The 17,188-nt window shown below is 39.0% G+C and overlaps 2 protein-coding genes across 2 annotated transcripts; both read left to right on the plus strand.

Annotated features, from left to right (window-relative positions):
• Nucleotides 1-4,374: 4,374 nt before the first annotated feature.
• Nucleotides 4,375-11,416, plus strand: LOC149052183 (polycystin-1-related protein-like). Its single transcript, XM_089180370.1, has 11 exons — nt 4,375-4,441; nt 4,892-5,285; nt 5,592-6,195; nt 6,352-6,516; nt 7,652-7,777; nt 8,102-8,287; nt 8,592-8,831; nt 9,071-9,799; nt 10,109-10,342; nt 10,539-11,195; nt 11,390-11,416. Exons 1-11 carry the CDS (start codon nt 4,375-4,377, stop codon nt 11,414-11,416), a joined length of 3,429 nt encoding a protein of 1,142 aa, XP_089036496.1.
• Nucleotides 11,417-11,432: 16 nt separating this feature from the next.
• On the plus strand, nt 11,433-14,625 carry LOC149052184 (polycystin-2-like protein 2). Its single transcript, XM_089212784.1, has 3 exons — nt 11,433-11,795; nt 12,261-12,429; nt 12,723-14,625. Exons 1-3 carry the CDS (start codon nt 11,433-11,435, stop codon nt 14,396-14,398), a joined length of 2,208 nt encoding a protein of 735 aa, XP_089068910.1. The 3' UTR covers nt 14,399-14,625.
• Nucleotides 14,626-17,188: the final 2,563 nt, after the last annotated feature.

Genomic DNA, 17,188 nt, shown 5'->3' on the forward strand with positions numbered 1-17,188 from the left:
TAAGGTTTAGCTTAATTTCAAGCGGCTTTTAGTCCGCGCGTTAACCCATATTTGACATATTTGCTACCAATATTCCTCTCAAAACCAATTCTTTCTTACAGGCAAACAAAGTGATCTAAGAGAGAGAAAGAAAGAATTAATAAATTATCAATCGGCTTGATTTGCTCCAAAACGATTCGCTTAAATATACTGTGCAGCCGGTAAAACGAAATAAATTTATAAAAAATGGTAACAAAGCAGGAGATGTAATCGGCGGCTCGCTCAAGCGATACCGTGCCCGTAGGCAGAGATAGGAAAACCCGGACCGCATTAAGTACCAATAAGATTCCAGGATTCGTTACCGTGCCCTCTGAGAAAAGAAAATTACAAATGCAGTTCTTTTGAGAAAGGTTATCGGAAAAAAGCGTGTCGGAAGTGTAAGCGATAACCTGAGAGGTATTGCTGGTAGCCTTTAAGTCAAGGTTAGACTTGACCTCAGGAATTCAGGGACATCTAGGAAATGTTACTTTAAGGAGGAGGCATCACGGGTTTAAACAACCTAATTTAATTGCAAGACTGACTTTAAATTCTAAACTGCATGAGCTAATCCTAATTAATTTATCTTTAAATTTTATGTCCCTATTGATTATCGTTACCCAGATAATCTTTTGAGATTGTCGCGTGCACTTTAAAGTTTTGCTCTTTGCCCGTAACAACTGTATACGGTTAAATGCGTATCTCCAGTTGCACATTTATGGGAGCCTACATTCACATTTAATTTTACGTTTTTTAAGTCTGATTAGATAGAGGAGGAAGAATATGGGACGGAGTGGGGGAGGTGTAAGCTCAATGAGGAACTAAGTAATATTCAAAAACTCGATTACCAAAACTACATGAATTCACAAATAACCTTACAATCATAATCTTAGCTGATGTGAAGTTAACTAATCAGCAAAAGCAAGCCAGGGTGGCGGACGCCGTAGTGAAGAGAGATGTATAGTGTTGATTGACACTGATCAAACAAATACACATGATGTAAAAAAAGAAAAAAAGAATTAATTGGGGAATGAGTCCCATTTTCTGTCTCATTCATTTTTTCCTTTATTGTGATTGTGATTATAATCTTTTAATGTTATCAATGCTATTATAATTATCACTTTGTTTTTCATCATTAAGATAATTAGTATTTTTGTTTTCATCTTCATCATCATGTAGAATGCCTAAATATAACTTTTAAAAACTCTTGGTACATAATTTCGGTGGATGGAGAGTCCTGGTACTGGAGTAGACACACTTGCTCAAGTCTAGGAGGGGACCTAGTTTCCTTTGAAACCCAAGAAGAATGGAGGTTAATTAATGACGAAATTCAAAGGCGAAACACTACGAACTATGAAAATAAATGGATAATTGGTTTAAAAAAAAGGGCCAGGAATTGGACCTGGGTGAGTGGAAGACCGCTGACTATTTCCAAGTGGGGACAAGGGGAGCCAAGTGCTGAACACGGCGCAGCTTTCATGTACAAGAGGTTCCGTAATGGCGAGCGGGGCGTGTTTGGAACTCATAATAATGAAAGTTGGAAAAAACAGCACGCTTATATTTGTGAGATCCCTAAGGGTGAGTTGATATGTTGTTGTTTTTTACCTTTTTTGTATTGTTAGTTTGAGTAAACTCAAAGGCACTAGAAGCGCTTAAGGGCAATAAAAATATTATTTGCCCACGTTTGTCATACTCACGAGAGAAGTTATAAAAACCCTCAGACAGTCAGAATCAAGGTTACACTTACCATATTAAAATATGTTTGAAACAATTTCAATGTACGTTTTCACGATATACATGTCTATCTTCAACCTTGTGAACAGAGGAAAGTTACAGATGGTTCTTTTAATATCACTTTTACGAATAACAACGGTAATGAAACTGATGGTGAATACCAGTTGCAAAGAAGTCTCAGTCCAATTACCTTGTTAGATGATAACACATGATGATGTGAAGTGGGATATCTTTTTGTGAAGAGCTAGTGACTCTTGTCGGTTGAGAACCATGCCAATTATCGTCTTCTGAAACAAATTGTTCTTGAGTGGAAAATTCACTTTTAGCAGCCATTGGTCCCATGTGAATTTTTTTCAATAGTGTTGGATAATGCGGTTCGAATATCTGATAAAATGCAGGGTGTTTAAAATGAAATGACACGTGAAGTGTAAACATGGAGTGAATCTAATGAGGCCAAATGGAATTTTATTGGTGGAATACAATCCAAGCAATTACCAAATGTTCATCCAGTGCAATGATTGGGTATATTTTGATTGGACTTGGAACGTTGTTTTCATAGTAGGCGACGGAAGTAAGCTTTTTCAGTGGCCGTTTTATGAAAAGGAGCGGATAAAATGCTTTTAAACTTAAAAATGATACAACAAGTTAAATGCGAACCTTTCATATCCCGATAAATCTCAACCTACATCGACAAGGTTCTTGCGAAGGCCACGAACCATTTCATTTATCAAATGAGTTCAAAATTTCAGGTTAATGTAATTCTTTGCGCACGGCCCTCTGATTCCATAACATCATTTAAAAGAAAACAATACCAAAACGCTGTGATTGGGGCAAGATATCCAAATGTTATGATGTGATTGGTGCGGGATACCTGCCCTAATGCGGCAGTCTGATTGGTGTGAAATACATGCAAAGAAAACAGCAATCTGATCGCTGCGAAATACATACCCTAATGCGGTAGTCTGATTGCTGCGAGCAAAATACCACTCTACGCCCAAACAAAGTACAAAAAAATAACACGTTCTTAGAAAAGTAAAGCTACAAAATGAATGAATTGACAAAAGCCATTACTTGTTAATCTTTTCCTCTCACAGTGGTGTTAACAGTGGGGATGGTCGGGGTATTTGTGATGTATTCCAATAGTATCCTCTGGCATAGCACACATCAATCGCTTTTAATGTCCAAGATGGAATGTTTTGCGAATCGTTCCCCTTTAAACACTGTTGTATCGAGAAAAGTGATTCAGTTCTCTGATATTTCATAGTTGTGCGATAAGCTGGAGTAGTGTCTCCTAAAAGGCTAATGTTCTCTCAGTAAGGCCGTCACAACCTGAGATCATAGGTCTATAGACCGGTATAAGTTTGTGTATTTTCGTGAGCGTATAGAATATTGGTATTCTGAGCGGATTGGGAGTTTTAGAAGCCATTTCTTAGTCATGTCATCAATGTTTTTGCCCCGATTTGGTTAATGATCTCATTAAACCTTTTCCGCGTGCTTTTTACTAATGGTGCTCTGAGAGGTTTGTAGTGAATTCTACTACTCTGCTGTCGCGTTGCAATTTTGACCTCTTCTATCTTTTTGTCTTATTTGTGATGACTGTTGTTGCACCTTTGTCTGCTTTTTTGAGGTTTAAAGCAGAGTTGTTTTTCAACTCTTGTAGAGTTGTGACCTCATTGCGTGAAAAATTATGTTTTGGCTTAGTTACAGTAACCTCTTCAAGTTGTGCTTTGACACTTTCTAAGTAGCTCTCAAGGACAATAGAGGGCTGAACCGATGGCATCTAGTTTGATTTAACACCAAATGGGTGCGTTTCTTTGTTTTGTCCGTGAAAGATGTAGAGGCGTACGCGTCTCGCAGTTTGAGAATTTTTTTCGGAATTTTTCTTTTATCTCCCCATCTTTAGCTAAAAGGCTAAATTTTAAAGTGCGTCGACGCTCTTTGCGTCCTAGGCTTTTTTTTTCTGCTTCCGGTATTGTTACAGCTAGCTTTTTAAGAGTCAGAGAACATACTGACATATTTTCCATCGCTTTTATTTGCAAGTGTATAAATAAGCTCTTTAAGGTCGAAAATTCATTCCTTCATTCGGCTATTCACTGTTTTTTTCACACTGTTCGCCGAGCGCTTTCCTTTTAGCGGTTGCCTATCTACCTGTATGTTCTTACGAGCTGAGAGTTCGTAGTTAGCCCTCTTTCTTTGGCTCTCAACCTTCTTTGGTGAAAGTTAGTCATGGAATTAACTAAGCCTTGTTGACCTTGTATTTTTATTTCTTTTACTTCGAATAATATGTGTGCCATTCCTGTATAATACTAATTAGTCGCTATTAACCTTTATTTAAATTGTCTCATATTCATATTAAAGACGTGTATGGTATTGTTTCAAAGAAGAGAGAAGGCTTTTCAAAGTAATTAGATAAATGTTAATATTTCTTTTTTTTTCATCCTTTCGTCATCAGAAGAATCATTAACAGTATCACCACCAACATGGACAGCATCACCAACCTACACAGCATCACCAACATGGACAGCATCACCGACATGGACAGCATCGCCAATATACACAGCATCACCAACATACACAGCATCACCAACCTACACAGGATCACCAACATGGACAGTATCGACAACAATGACAGTTTTACCAACACCGACTTCATTATCATCATCAACAACTGAAGGTTGCTTATTTTCCGAAAGTTAGGCTTTTTCCGATTTCACTTGGCATCTTTTCAGCTTTCACGCCACCCCTTTCTGTAGCGAGGGCTTTGTCTTAAAAGTGTGGGAAAGACAGTATCCAGTAGTCTAATTCGTGTTTCTGAAAAACGCTATTGTGGCTAGTTTCATAACCGAACATAAACGGGTATACAAGAGAAACTCTTTAGTATTTTGAGTAAGGGGTATTTCTTGAGGTAATTTTACAATGATTCCATGACAGAAATCTTAGGAACTCTGTTCTGTTTACTATTATATGCCAATCTAAAGAAAAAAGTTGCGTTGGAAATTTGGAAAAGCAATCTGAATGTGTCTTGCAATGGCTACTTCATCTTTGTCGAGGCACACTGATGACAAAGCAGAACCATTCTGGTTAACAGTAAGCTAAGTTTAAAAAGTAACAAACTTTTGCTTTTTGTTACAACGCCTTTTAGGTAAGACGCAGGACCTTGTTGCAGTCATTTCTGGCGGAGCTGAGGTGATTCGAGGACTCAAAGAAAACATCACATTGGATGGCTCACTCTCATATGACCCTGAGGCTGCACATGGTGACCAATCGGGAATGAACTTTACATGGCATTATAGTGAGATTACTAGGAATTACTCCTCTGTGCAGGGAAGGAAGAGAGACTTCTTTATTGCGGTAAACGAGTCAGCTTTTCACTATAATAGAAGATCATCTGGCGTGCGAGTTTACTTGAATACAGAGGCTATTTCTCACAGTGATATCTACATAGCTAGACTGGTTGTGACCAAAGACTATCGCAATGCTAGCGCTTATCAAGTCATCCATTTCTCGAATGGAGATCCCCCTAAAATATATCAAAGGTAAGAAAGCTGGCGTGTTGTCGATGCTATCATTGTGGCTGTTGCTTGTTCTTTTTGTTGCTACTGATATCCCTATTTATTTTCCTATTTTCTTATTCTTGCTTCTGCTTCAGTTGAAGTTGTTGCTGTTGTTGTTGTTGTTTGTTTGTGATGTCTTGTCTTGTATGCCCGAATTGCTGCTGTATTTTGCCTTTCTTTCTCTGTTGCAGTTATTATGACCACCGTTGTTCTCAACAAGCAAGGCCGTAGTTACGCTACATTGATCTACATTCTCATTTTGTAATCGACATTCTTTCCTTATTTCAGGTGTTTCATAAATTGTCTGCCTAAAATCAGCCCCTCAGTACGACTTAGTGTCCGATCCGAATGCAAGGGATTACAGTGCTTCAAAATTTCTTCATATGAGTGGATACTCTACCAGCGATATGAGGGAACTACGTCCACTGTTTGGCAAAGAAAATATAATTTAGAACTCATTACAAGTACACCTCTAAATGCAAGCAACATTGTTATAAATGGAGGTTCCCTTGCTGCTGGAAATATGTACCGCTTGGCATTATTTATCACAACTAACGACGGTTTATGGGCAATGTCAGCCTACGACATTTCCACAGCGTTACCGCCCACAAGGGGGACATGCTCGATCACTCCGTCAAGTGGCATCTCCTTGGAATCACACTTTAATCTGAGCTGTATCAACTGGACAAGTAACAGCACCCCTCTGTCCTACCGGTTTCAATATAGACTAGAGAACGGTATGTACACTGTGTTATATCATGGCGTCAACAACTCCATAGTTACCTTTGGGATACCGCCTGGGAACAATGCAGAAAACTTTACCATGAGATTCAACGTTGTTGTGACTGATAACTTCGGAATTTCTGCCTCTCCTGTTAATCTAACAGTACAGGTAAGTTAAGTTGGTAGGTTCTGTAATATTGATGTAGTTGGGAAATTTTGTTGACATAATTTCGTCATTTTTTGACAGCTAGCCATCGGAGGGTAAAAAAGCAAACTTTTTCTAAACATGTAACTTATCCAATAGTGACCGATGCTCTTTCTGTAGGTTAAACCTTCCCAGAGTCTAAGACCAGATAAAATCACAAGCCTGGAGGCCATGATCCAGGAAGTCATCAGAAAAGGAGACTTGGGAAAAGCGGCACAATTAGCAAACTCTGTCCTTCAAATTGTTGCACAAGAAACCAAGATGAATTTGGAGAAGAAAATCAAGGTAAATGCAATTACAAATGTTTTATATCTCATGGAAGCACTATTCGTGTGGTAGCATAATGATATCTCTGCGTATCCAAGTATTTGCACATACGTGTGTTAATGTATTGTAGTACTAATGACTTTTATAATCCAACTGCACTGAGTAGATTACAAATAATACACAGAGAATAATACATGCTCCCGTAGATATGGAATTTTTCTAGGAGCTTTTAACTCGATAGCTCACGAGTGAGCGCAGCGAAAGAGTGAGATGTCGAGTTGAACACGAGAAGAGAAATTCCATATCTACAAGCAACCATGAATTACTTTGTTTATCATACAAACACAATAGCTCTTTACTGAGAAGAAAAGCCGACTTCATTTATGAATTAAAATAAATGAATCGACATTCCCCGAATAATAATCGTAGACTACGTCGGCCCTAGCTCCTAAGATGGAAAAATGCGTTGAATCATGATTAAAAAAACAACAATGGTCGTAATTTTCAATTTAAAAAATTCTCATTTATTGACTTTGTCCTTCCCGACAGAAGAGGTCTTTCAGGTAAACGGCAAAAATCGGCTGGTGGCAAATCTTCCAGTTGTCGATTTTCATCCTCAGCCGGGAGAAATGCTAACACCAAAGCCACTGAATATGTAGCTTTCGGTTTTTCTTTTAGTATATTGGTTTTCTTCCCCTTCTAAGAAAGTTTCAACCTCACTGTCTGTCAGCAATACGGATTTTTAGTGTTTTAGCCGCCATAATTCGAGAAAGCTCCGACAAACAACTGTAATTGAGAATCGTGAGGGCTTCGCCTTTAATTAATCAACCAGACCGAGTGGCGCCAATGGAGAGTGACGTGTCAGCAGCTGATTGGCTTTATCAACACACGTTAAAAATACGATATTTTTTCAAGTGTGTTATTACGGCTTTTCTCAGGGCCGGGAATCCCTGTGTAACACTGCAGTTTATGTGATAAATTGTATTTATGTGAACTAATTTATTCGTGTATTCGTGCACTCATGTACTCGTATAGTAGTGTACTCGTGCATTCTATTATTCGTGTAGACGTTTATGTTTGTGTACCTGTGCTGTCGTATATTCGCATGCTAGAAGGTTCTTGCATATGCGATTGAACTTCATTGCATTTCAAGGTTGTAGACTTTGTAATCAAAACTATTACGTCAGTGAAGGTAAACAACACTGCAGACCTGCTTCAAAGCTCCTCCGTTATTGGTTCTGCCCTTCAAGTCTTAGAAAAAGTCTCTCCCGAGTCATTGGTAGGTAAAATAAGATCGATCGTTTATCATAAAGAATGACACACATGTAGAGGGATATAAAATTGCCACAATCGGCATAAAAATTATTTATTGCTTTTTTCATTAGCTAGAGTTCTACAGCGCTGTCGGTTGTCTTGATTTAGTTTTATAATGCACAGGCTAAAAATGTTTGAGAAAAAATGCCAAAAGGCGTTTTAGAATTCCTTTACCTAAACAAAAATGGTTTAAAGGCGACGATACCTCTCTAAACCCGGGCTCCTAGAAATAGAAATGTACTGTGCTGAGCAGCAAATAATTCCATGTTTGTTCATAACGCACTTTCAGGAACTGTCGTTATCGGCTGTCGATTTGCAAACGACCTTCTTAAGGTCTATCGTCCAGTTGAAGGACGTTGCTGACGTGTCTTTAGTCACTCAATCAGCAGAAAACTTAGTTTGGTGTCTTCGAAGTGTGCTAAAGATATCCGCAGAGATGGCTTCAATAGATTCCATCTTAAGCTTCCAAGAGCAGGTATTTTGTTGGCTGTTGTAGTCTAACAGCGAAATCTAGTTACATATGAAACTTCAAGCTGCACTTAAGTCGGCTTCCCTCATTTTTAACTGACACATTGCGTGTCAAGCTGGTGCCGCTGTCAAATCACGCGATAAAGTTGCCATTATCGCTACTTACAATAGGTCGTCGCAAACCTTACAAGTGCCTCAAAAAATTAATTTTTTTTTGTAATTGTCCCTGCTAAGCTCTTTTTGTTAGTCTAGCTTTGCTTCTTTTTGTTATTTTTACTTGTTTGCTCGTGATGTTTTGTTTCATTTTACAGGGTGAGAGGTCTGCTAATACTGCCCTAAAAGTGCTGGGAAAAGTTGCAGACGCATTGTTAGCCCTGAGAGTCCCAGGTGAAAACATGATATCGATCTCCACGAGTCAATTGAACATGACATTAGGGCGACATAGCCCGAATAAACTTGCAGGGCTGCAGATAAAGGGTGGAAGTGGCAGCTTCATTTTACCACCATGGCCTGTCACAGGAAGGAACAGAACAAGTTTTGTCGACACCCAGGTAAGGGATTACATCAATATAAGAAACGAGCGCACGTCAAAATCGATTTGGTCGTGGATGACTTCGGAAAGTCTGATAACCCAAGACCAAACGCTTTGGAAGGTATAGTCTTTGTTAGGCATCCTGAACTCTTTTCTCGTTTGGCTTCCATAATTATGGTCAGTTAGCGATGATTATCATGTCTCTTAATCCTCAATACCTTAAAGTCAACAAAAAGTTTTGATTTATTCTTATTGCAGATGCTATCAATGTCATTCAACCCCTACACCTGGGACAGCACCAAGGAGCGAGTCGACTCTGAGGTTCTATTTCTGGACTTAAAGGACAATAAAAGCGAGCTCTTGGAAGTGTCAAGTCTACCAGAAGACATTGTTATCGTTATTCCACCAAAACCTCGGACAATGCCCAAGGAGCTATGTTACTTCACGACGGATGACGATTTACGTTTCCACGAGATAACTGTCAAGTACGAAAACACTCTGATACAGGTAGAAGTCAAACCCCAAGAGCCAACCGTACATCTGTTTGTTTACTTGCGATTTGGTGAACGGCCAACGACTCGAAACTACGATCTCAATGCCACAATCTCTCAAAATGGACAGTGCGTTTGGACTGCAAGTGCGCATGACAAAAAGGAGAGACAACCAGAATGCTCGTCGAACCCACCTACCCCAATAGCAACATTGGCCAGGCATCCTGGAAAATACTTTCTGGGCGTAAAAAGCTATAATGCCACCACGACCACCCCACACAGGAGAAAGAAAAGATCGTGTTTTACAGCTGGACGGCAAAAGCGCTCTTGCGTCGAAGTCAAAGATCCCCCACCTACCCTACCCATGAGCAAAACTGCATCTGTGACACCAGCTTATGATTCCAAAACCGATCAGAACTATACTCTGAGGGTGACCTTCGGTAGCTGTGTATACTGGTCAGCGAAAGTTGAGATGTGGGTAACAAAAGGCTGTCGGGTGAGTCGGTGTAAAGTGTTAACATTATCGAATAATTTTTATAATGTGGAATTAGTTCAGACACTTTTCAGAGAATTCGTGGGTTTCACGTAATTGTGGAAAAATGAGTGCTCCATTGTGATCATCTTCGCTTATTTGGCAACTATAAATCTAGAAGACAAAACTTTGTCGAGCCCGTGTGTAGTCTTCCATCGCAAAAAATAAAATTATTCTCATATCTAATCACGACATTTGAATACCTTTGAATGGACAAGACGCATCATTAGCACTGAAAACCGAAACAGTGATTTTCTCTGTGGACAATTCCAGATTTTAGGAGCATTGGACAGATTTATTAACTGCAGCTGCGATCACCTGACATCCTTCGGGGGAAGTCTTTTGGTTAAACCGAATCCTATCGACTTCGACAAGGTTCAAGTGCAGATTCAAAAGTTGCCAGAATCTGGAAATATCAGAGTTATTTTGGCGATGGCGTTGGTTTTCTTAAGTTACGTGATTGTGCTTGTTATCGTCAGGAAGACAGACATAGAAGACTCTAAAAATGTAAGTTCTGAACATATTTTGTATTATGTAGAACTTAATACGCTTTGAAAACTTGCAGAATTCATATTTTTCTAAGTATCCTCAAAAAAAAGTTTTTTAATATCAACAATATATATATTTTTTTTTCTTTAAGTAAGGGAAAAAGTAAAAAAAAGTAAATCACCGATTCATTAATGGTATTATCATTTTTCTTAAGAACGTTTTACCAGTCCATTTGCCATCCTCTCCAGAGAGTACATATGGATACGAGATAGTAATAACTACAGGAGTCTGGATATACTCAGGTACAACAGCTCAAGTTGCTATGGAGATTTACGGTTCTGACGGAAGGAGTGGCATTCTTCAGCTCAGCCAAGAAGAGACTGGTTCAATTGACGTGTTCTTCTCTCGTGGTAACTCGGCCATGTTTGTACTGTATGTTAACAAATCTCTTGGTGTGATTCGAGAAGTGAAGATTGGTCATAACAACTTTGGTGACAGTCCTTCGTGGTTTTTAGAGGAAATATTCATTCGGGACGTACAATCCAATCAGTCTTGGAAATTTATGGTCAGTCAGTGGTTTGCTCTTGAGCGCGGAGACGGGTGTATCGAGCGAATGTTTCAATCAACGGTATCTCAAATGGACTTTGCCAGTGAGGTTGCAAAACGCTGGCGGAGAGGGCTTATGGAGCTACATATCTGGGTGTCAGTTGCTGCCAAACCAAAGAGAAGTCACTTTTCAAGAGTACAGCGGGTTTCTTGCTGCCTTTCAGTGCTTTTGACATCCATGTTTGCAAACGCGATGTTTTATGAGCTCCAAGGCAAATATGAACAACCTATTCAAGTTGGACCGCTGAAATTCTCGTGGAGACAAGTAGTTACTGGTATTGAAAGTGCGCTCATTGTGGCACCAATAAACATACTAATAGTGCTTTTATTTAAAAAAGCATCCAAAAAGTCCTCGAGTAACAATAGTCCTTGCTATAAGGCTAATTTAATCAAAGGTATCGCCTGGTTCTTGTTTTTCGGTTCTTGTGCTATTTCTGCTACGTTTACAATCTTCTATAGCCTGATTTGGGAAAAGAGTGGCAGTGAGCAGTGGCTGTCCTCAATGCTTATCTCCTTTGCTCAAGATGTCACAATCATGGAACCAGTTAAAGTGTTCTGTACAGCTGTAGTTTTGGCGGCCATTATCAAGATGAAGGCGAAGAGATCAACGGTACCTGCATGTGAAGACTCTAATCAAGTTGAAAGCGGTTGCTCAAAACAAAGGCTGTGGACGTTGAAATTAGCGGAAGTAGAAAAGATGAGGAAACGCCAGGCCAAGAAACAGAACCTGTCACGTTATTTCACAGAGTTGGGTATCTACTTGGTTTTCGTTTTCTTGTTAATGGTAGTGTGCTATGGAAACAGAAATGACCATCGCTACTTAATGACCAGATCAATCCGAGATGGACTGCCCAATTTTAACAATGTGAGTAACATTTATTGTGTTTGGAGAAATCGTTAAAAGACTGATATTACCCAACGATTGATTCTGGATTGCCAAACCCTATTTGAAATCTATTTTCACGACATAAACATATCCTCCAAAGCGTAAACACCTCTTTTCTTTATCGGGAATTATTGCTACTTTTCAAGTCCGTGGGTTGTGTATAGAACAACTGTTATGATCACATTTCGAATTTTGGTTAGAATCTGTATCAATTCTTGTCAGACTTTGCATCCTAATGGCTTGGCTCCCTTACCTGTTTCTAAATGTTCCTGATCTACCAGCGAGTCATGCCTCCATCCCAGTCCGTGAAATCCGACCAACACATCTCCCATTCTTGACTTTCTTTTTATTTAGTCCGTTTTAAAGATCATATCCATAATTAGCGATACGAAAGGTGATGCAGTCACAAATTCTAAGTAACGTATTAATTTTTATTGAACTCAGATGGCAGATGACAGGAAGTACTGGAGCTGGCTGCGGGAAGTTTTCATTCCTGGAGTGTTTTCCGGTAGATGGTACAACGGTCAGGAAGAGAAAAAAACAATGTACATTGGTAATAAACGCTCTCTTCTCGTCGGGATGGCTCAATTAAGGCAACTGAGAGTGAAATCGAGTAAGTCCTTTCTTTTATTTACTTTTAAGTCTAACTCACCCTAAAGGAGACGCCCAGAAAATATAATTTCTGTCAAAGTGTTAGGCATACGTTGTCAAGATTTTGATATTCTACTTAATTTTGTATTGGTCTATACACCTTTTAAAGAGAGAAAACGGGCACAAGTGAATATCCGGTTTTTAACTAAATTTACCTATACGATAAAGAATATGGGAGATGTGCTATACCTGTATATTGAATTAGTTCCAAAACAAACTTTCTAATAAATGTCCCTTTTTTTATTAAACTTACAGCACCATGCAACGTGTTAAAATACATGAAGACAACTTTCCAAGAATGTTACGAAGGATATTCGGAAACAAACGAAGACAAGACCGCTTTCTATGAACCGGGCTGGAGGTTTGTCGACAACTCTACAAGAGACGCAGATTTATTTCGACTTTGCCCGAAGCCATGGCGATATCAAAATGCGGAAGAAAGTGATAGCGGGTCAGAGTGGGGACAGTTCTCATTTTATCGTGGAGGAGGATTTGTAGCAGACCTCGGGTACAAGAACCATACGGGGTTCAAAGCCGTAACCACTTTGCAAAACAACGGTTGGCTTGGCAGGCAAACCCGGGTGGTTCTCGCACAGTTTTCCGTGTTTAACCCGTCGGTGAATATTTTAGGTGTTGCCACATACTTTTACGAAGTTGAGGCATCAGGACTCAAAGAAGCTTTGGTACAAACTGACATTCTTTCTCTTGATCCTAAAAACACAGCTTCATATCAGTTCTATTTGATTTGCATTTTACTATACGCTGTATCCGTTCTGCTGTTTTTGGGAAGAGAATGCTTCAAGCTTTACAATCACCGTTCCCGGTATTTCCAGTCCCTGTGGAATTGGGTGGAGATGTCCCAGGTTGTTTTCTCCGTGTTGGCCGTGGTTTTGTACATAAAACGACAAATCATAGTCTCTTCAACATGGGCAAGGTTAAAAGAAAACAGTTATGCAAATATAAGTTTCAAAAAGGCTATCATTTGGCATGAAGCAGAAAATGTTGTACTTGGAATCCTGATGTTTATCGTCACTGCAAAACTCTTGCGAGTCATTCGCTTCAATAAACATGTTGCTGTATTCTCCAAAGCATTGACGATATCTGCACAATCTCTTTCATCCTTTAGCATTGTCCTATTGATTCTCTTCGTGGCATTTCTTCACGCCGGTGTATTGATGTTTGGCACTGGATCTGAGCGCTACTCCTCTGTGCTAAAAGCAGCTTATTTCCAACTCGAACTGACTCTTGGAAGAGTGAAAGCCAGACCAATCAGTGAATTAGCAGAGGTAAACAGCACATGCGCTAAGATATTTGTCTTTGCTATTCTTTTCATCCTAACAATTATCTGCATGAACTTTTTCAGCGGCGTAATAAACGATGCACTTCTGGATGCAAAGGATACCGCGAACGAAAGTGAGTTGCACGAGCTCGTTGATGAGGTTCGTTGCAAAGGCTCAAAAGAACGGAACACATTTTTCGATACTGTCAGCAGTAGACTGAGACAACTGAAAGTCTCCCAAGCATCAAACACGGAAGAGAAAAAAGCAGTAGATAGAAGCATTACCCTTGATTCCAAGAAGAGTTCAAAAATCAACTTTGACCAAATCAGTGAGGCCATCAAAGCTTTGAGGGGAAAAACAGGCCAAGAACCAGGAGAAAAACAGCCGAAATACTCAAGAGGAAAATCATTTTTCGATGGAATTAGCAAATTCTTGAAAACACTGGGAAGAATGAGCCATGACGAACACTGCAAAGGTAAAAAAAGGAAGAAAGTTCGATTTCAAGAGGATGTCGCTAACTCTCATCTTCGGAAATTAGAGAAAAGAGGGTATGAATTGTTTCAGCGGCTTGATAGGGTTATGGCGGGTTTCTCAAAAGAGGACGAAGAATATCATTATCTAATGGAACCAATGCGAGCCTGTGACTTCTAAAGAGAGAGGAAATAGATAAATGGTGAAAGGAATAGATCATATACTCGAGAATTAGACTGAAAGATCGGGACTGTAGTCTACATTACCCCGTGATCATTGGCAAATGGCTGAAATGCTTCGCACGTATACGCATTAAATGTGTTCTTTTCTTTATAATTGAATTTCACGCTTAAAATAAAGAAAAACTTGATAAAGGATGGTAACATAGAGGAGGCAACAAAAATGTAAAGGCGATCAAGTAGAAAGAATTTTTTGCCAGTTTCCTTCAGAGTGTATTATGTTTGTATGTAGGTCCATCTAAATTAGATAATTAAAACGTAGCTTCACGACCTGAAGATTAGTTTCTCGAAGCGGTGCTTAGGGAAAGGCCTCGTTAGAATGTCAGCAATCATCTCATCAGTGGCAAGATATTTACAAAAAAATGCTCCATTTAGTGCTTGTGGAGTACCAGCAAACGAAAACTACCCCTCGTCGGTGCTACCCCAAGGTAAAGAAGAACCAGACGAAACTTTTTGTCGCCATTCCTTCACCATCTTCTTTCAAAAATTACTTTTGACATGTATACTCAACCGTCTATGCTATCGCTCGAAGTAAAGCGTACTTTTTGATCTCTACAAACAACGGTCTAAAAGCGACGATCAACAGAGAATTGACCCATGGGTAAAAAACTAAAAACTGAGCTTTCCAAAACACTGACAGCACATGTTAGCTCTTTTTTTAAGTCTTCCTCCCCCTCCCCCCCCCCCCAAAAAAAAAAAAAGAAAAGAAAAGAGAAGGAAAAAAACATACCTAAATGGGGATACTGTGCACGGAAACAGTTAATCTCTTTTGAAACACACAAGTGGAACAATTTTGGCTGGAAATTCCCCGCGCAAAATGGTAAAGTAGAAAATACAAAGCAACCTGTCTGACGCAAAATCTAAGGAAAGAATTGAGTCAATGACAGGAAACAACAAAAGTTTGACAAAAGAAAAATGCAGATTTTTTTGAACACGAAGTTTATTCAACTACGGATACTTTGTTACCCCAGTAATTTACCATTGACTTTGACAGCTTGAAAACGAAATATCCGCACACGCCCAAACGGTTGAACGCTTTGTCAAGTGATAATAAAGAGCGGGAAGCAGAAACTCATCCCAGCAGCCAGTTTGAAGACAGAGAAAAAGGTCATCGTAGAGAGGTAAAGGACCACTAGCGTAAAATGACATCTTTTTTTTCGAGGGTAAATCGATTCTCATAGTAAAAGAAAAAATAAAATATTTATTGTGGCCTATAAAGAGGTAATGTGACCAAAGTAGAGGAAAACCTAGTTCAAGTATTCAGAAGGGAAACCTCGAGGAAAAACGAAATCAGCAAGGTGAGATGAGTCAACCAGTTTGTGAACAAACGTTACACTTTGTTTTTTCTGTAATGATATAAGCTGTCTGAAGACTTTCTGTCAGGCGAGCTTACTACGTACACATTGTACCGCAACTTTCCTGGTCACTCTTTGATCATCTCAGTTTTTGTTGGATCTGTGAAGAGTTAACTTTTCCGCTGTTTGGCGGGACTCAAGGGAAAATTTCGGTTGAGAAGAGGTGGTAAACTTGAAATAAAGGCCGTTTTAGACGAGTAAAAACTGATGGAAGTTCAAGAGTAAATCACTTTTAATCGATACTGAAAATCTACTTTTTGGCTTCGCCGACGAGAAGCACCTTTCTATAAAAGGTGTCATTTTGTGTCGGTAAAAAATCATTTCCTCTGAATCGTGACCTTAATAGGGAAAACAGGTCCCAAAAAAGAGGCAGAAACCGCACCCATGGCCGTAAGGTTTTTCTACCGCTTTTCACGTCGTAACGTTGACCCAAATAAAGATGTGTTCGCTAACCTTTTCAATGAAAGTGCGCACGCGGAAGAGAAAATTGTCGCTCGAAAGACGTTCACAAAACTAAAAAACCATCAAATCTGAGAAAATTTCCTCTAAAACATTTAATAACTGGAAAGTCACGGGTGTCGGTCTTTTAATAAAAACTTTAGTTAGCTATAATATTATCACAACCATTAAGATCTACAACGTGTGATGGCTTAACTCGCCGAGTTTAAATCTAGTTTCAAAACACATTATAATCAGCTTTAAAACTCTACTTAAAAATACTGAGTGTGGTAATGTTAATTATAGTTTTCGTTATATTCAACCATTGAGATTTTTCCCCTGTCATCGCATAGTCGAGAGTTATTCAAAAAAATATTGAACAATCGAGTGAGTAAAAACTGTCTAAAATACAAAACGTGTACTATATCTTATCACAGAAATCAAATATTTGTCCAGACATTCAAAACTGATTAAATCAAATTTGAAACTTATTCTCTGGTTTCAGTTTCTGTCCCACTCAAATATTTCCTTTGATGAAGAAAAGCAAAGTTTCTACAAAAAAAAATTTTCTTGGTATTTGGAGAAATTCTTCAACCCAGAAAACAGAACTTTAGCGAATATTAACAATGACGTCAAAAACTTAACGATCTAAGTCACAATCTCACTCCGAACATTATCTGCGCCTGCTTCACCATGAAACAGGAGAGGAGTGGAACCAAGGCAGCGGTTTGTGTACAAATTCATTGAGCTAAGAAAGTTTTGAAAACTATAAAAAAATGGCAAAATTTTGTACGGGATCACAGAGTTTGAATAATTGAGTATGAGTGCTTATTTTTGGCAGGATTTGGAATGCATACCAGCATAAAATTTGTCTTCTCCGTTTAGTGAGGAAGGAAAAGCTATAACTATCAAATTCTACCCACCCGACAAAGCTTGTC

The sequence above is a fragment of the Pocillopora damicornis genome, chromosome 1 (genome assembly GCF_964200805.1).
Source record: "Pocillopora damicornis chromosome 1, jaPocDami1.2, whole genome shotgun sequence".
NCBI lineage: Eukaryota > Metazoa > Cnidaria > Anthozoa > Scleractinia > Pocilloporidae > Pocillopora > Pocillopora damicornis.